This window comes from Stomoxys calcitrans, chromosome 5 (genome assembly GCF_963082655.1).
Source record: "Stomoxys calcitrans chromosome 5, idStoCalc2.1, whole genome shotgun sequence".
NCBI classification, from domain to species: Eukaryota; Metazoa; Arthropoda; class Insecta; order Diptera; family Muscidae; genus Stomoxys; species Stomoxys calcitrans.
Window position 1 is genome coordinate 129,243,106 of NC_081556.1, and position 12,840 is coordinate 129,255,945.

Consider the following 12,840-nt stretch of genomic DNA (forward strand, 5'->3'; position numbering starts at 1 on the left):
AACATGCAAATCCCTGAGGATGAGCATTGAAGATGCTTCGAAATAAAATAAAATAAAATTAATTAAAAGAATTAAAAAAAATGATAAATATTTTAAAACAATTAGAAAAATATTTTTTAAAATTTTTTTTTAATTTAACAGGAAATGATTTTTTTTTAATTAAATTTTTTTTTATTAAATTTTTTTTTAATATAATTTCTTTTTTTAATTTAAAAAAAAATAAAATTTTTTGATTTTGAATCTTTCTCAAATTTTTGAAATTTTTGAAAAATTAAATTATTTTATTTCTTTGTTTGGATTTGAAAATTAAAAAATTAATATTATTATTAAAACTATATTTTAGATTTTTCCAACATTTTAAAATATCTCTGGTGTTCATCGTCACGGATTTGCATAAAAAATTCGATTAATAAATAAATTGTGCCAAAAATTAATAAAAAAAATTGTGGGTCATATTTAGATATGGCTTCGATCTAAATCGAACTCACGATTTGACTTCTTGATGCTATAGAGAATATAATTCTTATCCCAGTTGCTTATCATCCGAGTAAGGCAAAAATCAAGATTTCTAGGTGTTTAAAAAGTGAAATCAAAGGAAGGGACAGTATATCTAAATTTGAACCGATATGCCCCATTTGCATTCCCCTACGACCTACGTCAGTAAGAAGTATCTGTGCAAAACTTTTAGCGAATAGCGGATTGGTACCAAATCTTTGGTAATTTCGTCAGGCGGAAGGACTAACGGACAGACGAACAAGGCTAGAAAGATTTATAACAGTGTTGCGCACATGTGCCAGTGTGCGTAATATTTCCAAGCCCATGGGCTTATGTTGTGGAACACGTACACAAATATGTGTAATAGTGTGTGTGTATTTGCCCGCCACTGATTTAAAATATCATCACGATGAAGCATATACATACATATAAACTTTGCATAAGATTTGCGTTTTTATTGTTAGCAATATTCAATTAAAATTTTCCTCGTCACCCATCCTTAGCTACAGCAAAATTTCAATCAACAATCAAAGGTTAAAGAAAATTGAAAATATTAAATATAGAAACATTACAAACAGTGGACGAAAAAACGACATTAAAATTTCCATACATTCAACAAAAACAAATCATCATGATTGTGATTGTTTTTACTCTGAGTTTGTTTCTTTTTGCTATGACAATGTATGAGAACGACGCTTTTTTCGTAGAGCACTGAAACCTAGATGGGAAAATAAGAAAATACCTCGAATGGATTGAACAAAAACGGCAGGTTGTGCTGTATTCTCGTAGTGTTTATAGATGCGCAGGTTACATTGGCTAACGGTATCACCATAATCGTTAAAAGCCCGGCACACATAATGACCACTGTCATGCTCCTCGGCTCCCACAATTTCCAAAATGGCATCACCGTTGTGGAATGTAGTGTGGTAACGATCGTCCGAGGGCAATTGCCGGTTATTCTTTAGCCATTCGGTGCGAATGTTCTCATCATAGATGACACTGCAGGTAAGGCGAATATTGGAGCCCTCGCTTACCGTGCGATCATGTAGCAGGGAACTGAACAATGGCTTACGCCCTGAGGGTATGCTGCGACCCACAGATTTACGCAGGCTCAGCAGGTCAGATATGCTGCCACTGCCCGCTCTACCCATTCTTCTGGGCTGAACTTCCTCCGCCGCTCTTTGCTGTTGGTGGGTGGCAGCAAAGCCATTCACTTCGCTATCCACAGCAGTGGTCATGAGCTTCTTCAAATCATTAATGCGAATATCCCTGGTTATGGCCTCAATGCGTTCATTGGTCTCAGCAAAGCAGGAGAATGTGCCACAGTCGGCAGTTATGGGATTGCGTATGATCAGTTTACTGAAGCCACCAATCTCCTCCACAATGCGATAACGATTATTAGAAATGGTGTGGTCATCGCGTATCCAGGTGACATTGGGACGACCATGCAGTTGACAGCTTAGAATAATTTCACAGCGTTCCGCATCATAAGTTGCTGGGGGAAATGATGTAGAAATTTGCTTGAATTTGGGTTCGACCAAAGCACCTCATCCTCTTTGCAGAGTTGTGAGTTGAAAGAGCCAGTGGGGATTTTAACATGTTATCTTACCTGTTATGGGACTACTGAAACTGCTGGGCAGTCTATCTACGGCACTATCGTAAATCTTCAAATCACAAGCACAATCCACAGAATTTCGGCTATTGCGCACCACACATTTGTATACGCCCGTATCATCCGGCCGGGCATCGTAGATTTCCAGACTCAAGGCTCCATTGATGTTGTAGATCTTATGGCGGCTATCCTTGGTCACTCGCTCACCATCTCTCACCCAATAGACATCCTCAATGAAACCACTGACGTAGCAAATCAATTGGGCCTTGGTGCCGGCAGCCATGACCATGGGTTTCATGGGCGTCTCCAGGCATAGCTTGAATTTGGCGTCCTTGGAGCGTGATTTAATTTCGGCGAACTCATCTTCAATGAGTTCCTTGGTGGATTTTTCTGCTCTTGCTGAAGCCAATTCGGCTTCTTCATGAGTCGTGTGCCGCATGGGGTGAGCTGACTCCAACGTCTTTTCGCTTCGCTTGGGCTTGTAATCGCTGATATCGATAAATTTGGAGATTTTCATTTCACCACTATCGCTTTGGGCATAGCAGGTGTAGAGACCAGTATCAGCAGCCTCGGGATTCATGATCACCAGTTGATAAATACCATCCTGTAGTTCTTGGTACTTGAAATGCTTACTAGCCTCAGACAATAGGGTATTATCCTTTTGCCAGTAAACAGTGGGCTTGGGATTACCCGATACCTTACACTCCAATGTCAGATGATTTTCATGCGAATGATAGGCGTCTATATATAGTGGAGAACATACAAGAAGAGAAACATAACATACAGACAGACAGACATTATCAGGTGCTTGGAAAAATGTAAATGAGTGCGGCAAAATATGGGTTAATTGTGAGTTAAGAAAAATTGTCATGCTTTGAGTAGATTACATACCTGCACCAACAAAAACACCTCACTATGGGGTCACAGAACCACAGACGACACATCACCTTAACCTAGTTTGTTTTGGCCTACCTTTAATGCCTTTGGCGAAGACCGGAGGCGTAGCCTCTTCTTTACCCGTGGAGTAAACAAATAGAGTGCAGGAGGAGACAATTTCATTTTCGGGGCCCTTGACCCTGAGGGTGTAGGTGCCAGCATTCTCTTCGGTTACCCCTATCAAATTCAGCCAGGCAATGCCATCCTGCATGGACAACTTGCTCTTGGGTCCGAAGGCAATGGGGTTGTCGTTGTGGAACCAGCGGGCTGTGGGTTCGGGACCATCAATGTTTACCATCCATTTGACATTGGAGCCCTCCTTGACGGTGCGATTCGAAAGGAAGTTTCTAAAGTACAGTTGCTTCTTAAGATCTGGTGGGGGCATGGCCTCACGGCGACGGCCGCCACCACCGCCGTCTTCATCATCGCGCCTCTTCTTCTTTTTCTTCTCCTTGCCTTCGCCATCCTTGGAGCCACCACCATCCTTGGAGGCGGTTTCATCTTCAGTTTCGGTATCACCAGTGGGCTTGACAGGTGGCCTATCCTTGCTGGGCGAAACAGGTCGGCGTACGCGTGGCTTTACAGTGACCATATGGGAAATTTCAGCTTGGCCTTCACGATTCTCAGCTTGGCACACATACTTGCCACTGTCTGCCTGGGTGGGATCCATGATGAACAGTTCACAAGTGCCATCATCGTGGTCGATTTGTTGGTACTTTTCATTGGCCTCAATTTGCACACCATCCTTGACCCAGGTCACAGTGGGTGTGGGCAGACCACGCACATGCACATCCAATTGCAGTTCATGCAGCTTGCCATGATAGGTGTCCTTGATGTTGCGCGTGAAAGTGGGTGGCACATCGCCGGTGCCAGGATCTGAATAGACTTCTAGACGGCAGAAGGTCTCAGCCTCGCCAGTTTCATCACGGGCCCAGCATTTGTATTCGCCTGCATCTTCCAGGGCGGCATTGGGAATTTCCAAAGTACACAAACCTTCATTGTAGCGACCACGACACTTGGGAGAATTTTGCATGGGTTCGCCATTTTTGAACCATTTCACCTGGGGTTCCTTGGCCTCCAAGAAGCAGGAGATCTTGACCTTTGAGCCCTCGGCCACCACACGATCCTTCATGTTGGTGGGGAAATAAATGCCGATGACTTTTTCGCGTTTCTTCAAGCTGCCAGTTTCGGAGGCTGTTTCCATGGCAGAAACATTTGCCGAAGAGGCAACTTCCGTTTCCGATTCATCGTCCTTGCGAGGTTTGCGCGCCTTCTTACCCTTGCCTTTGCCTCCCTTGCTCTCGGTCTCGGATTCACTGTCGCCTGCCAAGACCTTGGGTTTCTCTGGCTCCACATGTTTGGGTTTGAGCAGATTCTTGTCGGCATGGAAGACACCATGAATGTTGTCGGCAATATGATGTTCCTTACCCTCAAAGTGCACCAAATGGGTGACTTCAGCCTTGCCAGCGGAATTCTCGGCACGAACAATGTATTTGCCCTTGTCCTTGATGTTGGGGCAATCGATGACCAGCTCACAGGTGCCATCCGCATGATAGAAGGTATGGAAGCGACCACCCTCCTCGATGTCAATGTTATCGCGAAGCCATTGAACTTTGGGCATGGGTTCACCGCGTACACCGGTCTCCAAAACCAATTCATTGGTGTTCAAGTGGTAGGTCTCTAAAGGGGTGGACGGGTAAGGGGGTGGAGAAAGAGAGAACGAAATGACATTGTATAGACAAGTCGTTGCATAAGAGTCTTTGTTGTGTCTGCCTGCGGTCAGCAAAGCAAGCAGGTAACCTGCTAGCCAACTACAACAGAAGATTGCACAATCTTCTAATACTCAGACACACACACACACACACACAAACATACACCGTGATATGCTTCTTACCTTTGAGGGGCCTTACAAAAACGGGTTCGGTCTCGGTGGCCGTTTTTGGATCATAAACATACAACTTGGCCTGTTGGGTAATTTTGCAGTACTCATTTTGGGCAGTGAGGGTGTAGGTTCCGGTATCTTCCGGTTGACAATTCAAGAACTCCAAAGAGGCCAAACTATCGCGATTCATGTTACGTATGCGAGGTCCATATTGAACATTTTGATCATCTTTGGTCCATTTACAGGTGGGATTGGGACCATTGACCACTGCCTGCAATTTTACCTTGGCACCAATGGCCACATAGCGGTTGGAGATGTTGGCATCGAAATACAATTGAGATCTTGGTGGTGGCTCAGGCATACGGCTGCGTCTCTCATAGTTGGCGCTACCCTCTTCGTCTTTCTTCTTGGGCAGGCGGGCAGGGCGTTCACCCTTGGCCCCCTTTTGGCTACCCTCGCCTTCACTCATAACGCTGGACAGAACACTGGAGCGTCTGGCGGTGTGTATGACATCCACTTGCACACTGTGCGTTGATTCTTGGCTGCCTAATTTGTTCTGGGCAATGCAAGTGTATTTGCCGGAATCGCTGGGTGTGGGCTTGTTAATGATTAGCTCGCAAATGCCATCCAAGTGCTCGATTTGCACAATGCGATCGTCGAGAACTACAGGCAATTGGTCTTTGGTCCATGTAATGACGGGACGAGGGTTGCCACGTACCTTGGTATCGATAACCAAATCGTTCTGAGATGAATGGTAAACATCTGAGAGTGCCAACAGCAGAGAGGAGGGAGAGAGAAAAGAAGGTTACAAAATTAAATTCGAACCCCAGAGAACACAGCTATTTTTGGCCAGTACACATACAGTTAAGACGCGCACTAACAAGTTAACCACTACCACCACCGCCATCACCACCCATACATTCTTAACAGAATCCGAAAAAAATCAGTTGCTATTTTCACATTTGCCAACGAATCAATCGAATTCCGATTCGATACAAACAGAACAAAAGAACCTTTGATTGTCTACTCTGCTTGCTGTGGGTATGGGTGGCTGAGGTGAATGCAGCTTCGGCTATGGTGGTTTCAACACATACGCAACACACACACACATACACAAACTCTGGTGGCACGTTCACCATACCTCTGATTGGTAGCGCAAAAATGGGTTCATGCTCATCGCCATCAACTTGGGCCGAATACACCTTGAAGTAACACGAAGTTTCGATTTCGCAGAAATCATTGCGAGCAATACACTTGTAGACGCCCGACGATTCGGCATTCACTTTTAGCAATTCGAGGACGCCCTTGCCCTCCTCACTGAGATTCTTGATGGTATCGCTCACTGTAACCCATTTGTCATCCTTTTGCCAACGGCAACTGGCCTGGGGTCCAATGACGTTGCACACGAAACGTACATTGGTGCCCTCCAGAGCCATGCGATCGCGCAACTGGGTGGCAAATTGCAATTTTTGTTTACCCGATACCATGGGCTCGGGAGAGGCGCGAGGAGCTCTTGCCTTTACAGCAGCAGCAGCCTCGGCTCGCTTTTGGTCAGATTCACCCTTAGATTTCATAGCCTGTTCCATGGCCTTGCGAGCTTCCTCCTCTTTGACACGGCTCAAGCGGCCACGGGCATGGAAGATACCAGGCACATGGTAATGCAAATTTTTGCCTACTTCAATGGTGTGGGAGATTTGGGCTTCGCCACTGGAGTTGATGGCCTTGCACAGATAAGCGCCGCTGTCGCGATTGTTGGGCTTGTAGATCAGCAGCTTGTAGACACCATGGGCCTCCTCCAGCTTGGTGAACTTGACATTGGGTTTGAGTTCGAACACTCCTCGCCACCAGGTGACCACAGGTCTGGGGACACCATGTACATGGACCTCAATGGTTAGCTCATCATCGCGCAGGTGATAGTACTCTTAAAGAGAAAAACAAAGATTTTTGGCTGAAACTATCTTCCACTCGCCTGAGGGGGCTATACCTACCTCTAACCAATTTAAAGGATGGGGGTGCTGGTTGATCCTTGAACACTTCATAGATGGTAACATAACAAGATGAGGTCACCTCATCGTTCATATTCGCTACGACACAGGAATATTCGCCCGAATCCAAAATGGTGGTATTCACCACTTCCAAGGCCAGCATGTTGTTGTTGTTGATAATGCGATGGGTGGAGTCGCGCTCCAATTGTTTGCCATCCTTAAACCATTTAACCGAAAGCTCAGGACCTCCCACGGCGCAAGCCAAACGTACATTGTGACCTGCCTCGACGGTACGATCCGAAAGGAAGACAATGAAGTGAGGCAGACGCTTTTGCTCACGTCTTCTCTTCCATTCCTCGTCGCGTTCTTTTTCACTGCGGCGTGCAGCAATGCTGTATTTACGCAATTGGGTGGCGAATTCTTCGCCCTCCTCCTCGGCGATTTGTTTCCAGCGTTCCTCGTCGTCGGGATCGGGACGGGTGAAGCCTTCGGAGGAGCTGCTGCTGCGGCGGGTCTCTGTGGGCAATTCGCCCAACTCATCCATTTCTTCATCCATGTGCTCCTCATCGTAGTCATCATAACGTGATTCTCCACCTTCCTCGTAGCGGGAGCTGAACTCATCTTTTTCCTCTCCCGACTCGCCCTCTTCGCCACCCTCTTCCGCCTCTTCGGCCTCCTCAGCCTCGGCTTCCTCTTGGGCTCTACGCTCGGCTTCTTCACGTTCACGTTCCTCCTGCTCGGCCTTCAAACGTTTTTGGCGTTCCTCAAATGTCTCACCCTTGGGTTTGGCTGCTTGACGTGCGGCCTCTTCTTCAGCAGCCTTGGCTGCTGCCCTGGCTTGTTCCTCCATTTGCAACACCATTTTACTTTTCTTTGGAGGAGGTTTGGGACCAGGACCGGCAGGTGCTTGATTCTTTTCCTCAAACATCTTCTTGCTGGCCTTTTGGCCGCCTCCCATTTCCAATTTAAGGGTCAATTTAGGGCTGGGGGACTTTTCTTTCTTCTCCTTCTTCTTGGGAGCGGCCTTCTTTTTGCCTTTTTTACCTTTCTCGGCGGGCTCATCGCCTTCATCGACATCGACACTGTCCTCGCGGTCTCCAGCCTCCTCGCCGCCTTCAGTCTCGGAAAGATTGCCCGAGGGACTGGTAGATTCCTTTTCGGCTGATTTGCGGGGTGTGCGAGCCTTTTTGCCACCCTTGCCCTTCTTCTTGGGCTTAACCTCTTCCACAATAACCTCCTCTTCTTCCTCATATTCTTCATATTCCTCCACAACGTAGATAACCTCAACATTGGAGACATCCATAACGGCGGCACGATCGATAACCGACATATCCGAGGTTATATAACGCACAGGTTTCTGGGCTTCCAAAGGCTCGGAGATATCCATGACCAGGGCACGATCGAAGACAGCTGTATTACAGGTAAGCAGGGTCTTCAGGTCACGGCCCAACTCAAAGGGAGTCTTTTCCTTTTCCTCCCTTTTCAAGAAGGGTGTTATGCTGCGCCATGTCGAAGGTGTGGCACTGCGACGTGTCATATACAACGTGAAGGGCGTTTGACTGCGACCCCTTATGGGAGTGGCACTGCGGCCACGCAAACTGCCTGGAGTTGGAGACTTGAGTTTACGTCGCTTCTGGGTGGGCACCTGTAGAGTTTCCTGGGCTGGTGCAGCCTCTGGCTCCTCAGATGCACGGGGCTCGGCTGCCGTTGTCTCGCCTTCGGTTTCACCCATGATTGCGGATTGACTCTCTTCAAAATAAAAGAAGGATCACAAGGTCACACCACTACAGTATGTTTGTTTTTTTGATTTTACACAAAAATATTTTTTATAAAAAAATTAATTCGAAAAATATGTTCGCTTTTCTTTTTTTTGTAAAAAAAAAGATTTCCGTTTTCGTATTTTTTTAGCTCTTGCTCTGTTCACAGACACACACACACTCTCGGTTCGTTAAATATTTCTCTTTTGGAGGACGACGTATTTTTTCTGCGACAGGACGTGATCGGCGGCGATCGGTCCGTTCGAGGCGAAGCTAATGACTCGACTGTTCCGAACGAACTGAAACGACCGTACGTTTCGAAAATTGAATTTCAAATGATCAGGCGAAGCGATTGATCAATCACTGATCTACTTGCGTCGCTTGCCAAAAATTCTATCTATAATTACACTTTATTGTCATGGACTCTCGGCAACGATTTATCTCTAACTAACTGCTGCAATCCTCACATGTCCTCCTACTGCTGCTGCTGCTGCTGCTTCTACTCCTCCCATGCACACAGCACAGAGCAGAGCAATATGCGAAGGTGAATCTTATTTTTATTTACACTTTACACTGGGCACAGACATGCAAACATACAAAGCATGGTTTTTTTTCTTCTTTCTTCGAAACGAGACAACAATCATCCATCCCACGAACCAAACGCATTCAAATTGAACTCGATCTCCCAACCGAGCGCCAATAGAAATGCTTTCGTTTCGATTTTTGCAAAACCATTTCGTATCAATGCGGCACGATCATTAAACGCTCATGTGCGAAAAATGAACTTGACCTTAGTTTTGGGAAACAAAAAAAAAAAAAAAAAATCCCAAAACACAAAAAACAGACAAAATAAAGTTTTCACTATTATCCGTTATTGAATAAGTTTTTCCTCATCATTTTCATCTACCTTGGCATCAGTATCCCTTCGACTGAGGTAGCGAAAATCCCCTGTTGGATAAACTTACCTTTGAAGTTGGACGAGGTGTTTTGTGTTGATCATAAAATTAGTATAAATTCACAACATAGAACACACAACCACTCACTTAATCTAGTGTAAAAAAAAATTTAAATTGCAAATGCTTACTTTTTGGCAAAACAATATAATTGAAAATAAGAAAACAATGTGCTGTAGTGTGTTAGTAATTTCCTTTTTGTCTTTAAATAACTTTTAATGTGGCTATTTTTAAAGGCAAAACTAAGCATTCGCATGTAAATGAGCAAGCGGCAGCTAGCAGGCATGCTATAATAATTTATTGTTTTACTTAATTAAATGTTTTATTTTTTAATTGATTATTAATTCCTTGTAACTTTTTTGTTCTATTTACAGTGGCGCCCAACGAGGGGCACTAGCATATGAACTATCTACAAGAAGAATAAACATAGAAATCGTAATACCAGTTGGCTTCTCTCAATGTGTCACACGATCCAGAGATGCCACCCTCTCAAAGTCGCTGGTAGGAACAGCTTTTGCAGGGAAAAACAAGCCCAGTTGTTGGTAGTTATGCTAATGTAATGAGGAAACTCGGTTTTTAATAAAAGGGTAAGTTAAGTCCCGGCACTGCTGCAGTTGTCCCTCTGTCATCGATATGTCGGATTTTCGGGACATACATGGCATGGTCCTTCATACCGAGGGCATGGAGAGATATCGGGTCTTTATTACCAAGGCGAGAAATTTTAACCACGCCAAAGGATTATAGCCCCATTAGCCTCTCATCTTATTTACTCAAGACACTAGAAATACTAATGGACCTAAAGGAGGGGAAGGGACTTGACAACGGAGAACTTCAGTTGGGGACAACACTCATGACCTATCTGTAGATCTTTAAAGATGACCCTCTACGAAGGGTATGAGAATTCGAGACTTCTCTCCAACTGAAGAAGTACGCCATGGCAGCCTTCCTAGATATCAAGGAAGCCGGCAAAGTACTTCACTGGAGTACTTTATACCCAAAAGCTGGGTAATTATAATTTTACAGATATCTTGGGTATAAAAACATGTTCCAAACAATTTTTGATGATTTCGTATTCTTTGACTATAAACCTGATCTTTTGATCTCATAAAATCGGATTTTAGTTATATATATATCCGCTATATAGACCGACCACCAGACTTAAAGTCTGACAATAAATTGGTAATTTTTCATCCGATTTCGATAAAATTTGGCACAGTGAGTTCTGGTAGACCCTTACCCATTCCTGTGAAGTGTGGTTCAGATCAGACTATATTTGGATATAGCTGTCCTATAGACCGACCGCCCGCTCTATGAAGCCATAAAAGATCCATTTATTACCCGAATTTGATGAAATTTGGCACAGTGTGTTCTGGTGGAACCCTACCCATTCCGGTCAAATATGGTCCAGATCGAACCAAATGGATATAGCTGCCATATATACCGATCTCCCGATAATGAGTATTGAGCCCATAAAAGGAGAATTTTTTATTCGATTTGGATAAAATTTGAAACAATGAGCTTTGGTACGCCTTTACACCTTTTTGTTGAATATCGTCCAGATCGGACCATATTTTGATATAGCTGCCATATAGACCGATCTTCCCATATAGAGTATTGAGCCCATAAAAGGAGCACTTTTCATCCGATTTGGATGAAATTTGAAACAGTGCGTTTGAAACAGTGCGTTTTGATAAACCTCTACACTTTGTTGTTGAATGTCGTCCAGATCGGACCCTATTTGGATCTAGCTGCTTTATAGACCGATCTCCCGATATAGAGAATTGAGCCCACAAAAGGAGAATTTTTCATCCGCTTTTGATGAGATTTGAAACAATGAGTATTGATAGACCTCTACACCTTTGTGTCGAACATCGTCCAGATCGGGTCATATAGGGAATGTCAACCAGATTGGACAAATATAATCCGTTCTGAACCGCTCTTTACAGAAATGGGTAGGGGTCTACCAGAACTCACTGTGCTAAATTTCATCGAAATCGGATGAAAAATTACCAATGACTATATAGTGGCTATATATAACTAAAATCCGATTTTATGAGATCAGAAGATCAGGTTTATGGACAAAGAATGCGAACAAAATCATCAAAAATTGTTTGGAAAATGTTTTAATACCCAAGATATCTGCAAAATTGTAAATACCCAAATAAATACCCAAAAAAGGTATTTATTGGGTATTTACTCAATAAATACCCAAGCGTTTGGTATTTACCCGGTAGAAACCCATCTCTATCAATGCGGATTTGAGAAATAGTGTGGTCAGAAGGCGGGTGGCAAGCTGAACGCCTCAACGGGTAGTGTTGTTGTTGTTGTAGCAGTGTGTTGTACATTGAGGCGGCAGACCTTCGGGTCAATCCAGTATGTACAACCGGCTGCCATGGGATTGCTGAATCCGTTGTATTTTCCTTGCGTTAAATTTTTTTGTCACAGCAATCCACCAAACTACTGAGACGTAAGTAATATTGTTCTAATTACGCTCCTATAGACCCAGCGGACTATCCTTGGATTCAGGCCCTATTTCGACCCTACGGTCTGTCTACAGAGCGCCCAACATCGGTTCACAGATGTTCTCTGCACGCTTCTGAATGTGACACTTCCAATTCAGTTTCCGGTTCAAGATCACTCCTAAGTGTTTAACCTTATCAGATATCGAAATCGTTCTATTGCGGAAACGTGGTGGGCTCACCTTCGTCTACCTCGTAAACAGACAGATTTCTGTAATTTTTGGGTTAACATTGAGAACCCTAGGTCTGGCCCAGTAGGCAAGACACTTTCAGCCCTTCCGCATAGCTTATTTAGATCCTTAGCTCTTAGAAGTATTATAAATCGTCTGCGTAGCAGACTGGTTTAAATCCCTCTTCAGTCAGCATCCGTAATAGGTCATTTATGGTGGTCACCCATAGGAGAGGCGATAAAATGCCCCCTGTTGAGTGCCTTGTGCCACCTTCTCCCTTATATTTGCATCCATCTGTGTCTTAGCATATGTGCCTTAGCATATGGTTTATCCAGTCTCTAAGGCCCCGGCCCACACGGTACTGATCTAATAATTGGATCAGTGTTTCGGTAAGCACATTGTTAAACGCCCCCTCGATGTTAATGCCTAGCGCCATTGTATACGTCTTGGCATCGAAGGATTCTTCTATTTTATGTGCAGCCTCGTGCAGGGTAGTCTCCAACTACCTTGACATAGTCATGCTGTTTATAT

At 44.3% G+C, this 12,840-nt stretch overlaps 1 protein-coding gene across 7 annotated transcripts in view; it reads right to left on the reverse strand.

Annotated features, from left to right (window-relative positions):
• LOC106080969 (myosin light chain kinase, smooth muscle) overlaps positions 1 to 12,840 on the reverse strand; it is a 171,629-nt gene that overhangs the window by 74,467 nt on the left and 84,322 nt on the right. For 5 of the 7 annotated variants that reach the window (XM_059368416.1, XM_059368415.1, XM_059368417.1 and 2 more), the window contains 2 exons: positions 2,105 to 2,848; positions 1,238 to 1,990 (listed from right to left, as the gene is read on the reverse strand). In XM_059368416.1, coding sequence (XP_059224399.1) covers positions 1,238 to 1,990; positions 2,105 to 2,848 — 1,497 coding nt within the window. Of the gene's footprint in view, positions 1 to 1,237; positions 1,991 to 2,104; positions 2,849 to 3,079; positions 4,724 to 4,937; positions 5,688 to 6,066; positions 6,847 to 6,913; positions 9,131 to 12,840 lie in introns of those variants that run through there. The other 2 variants (XM_013242608.2, XM_059368420.1) reach the window with 2 other exon arrangements.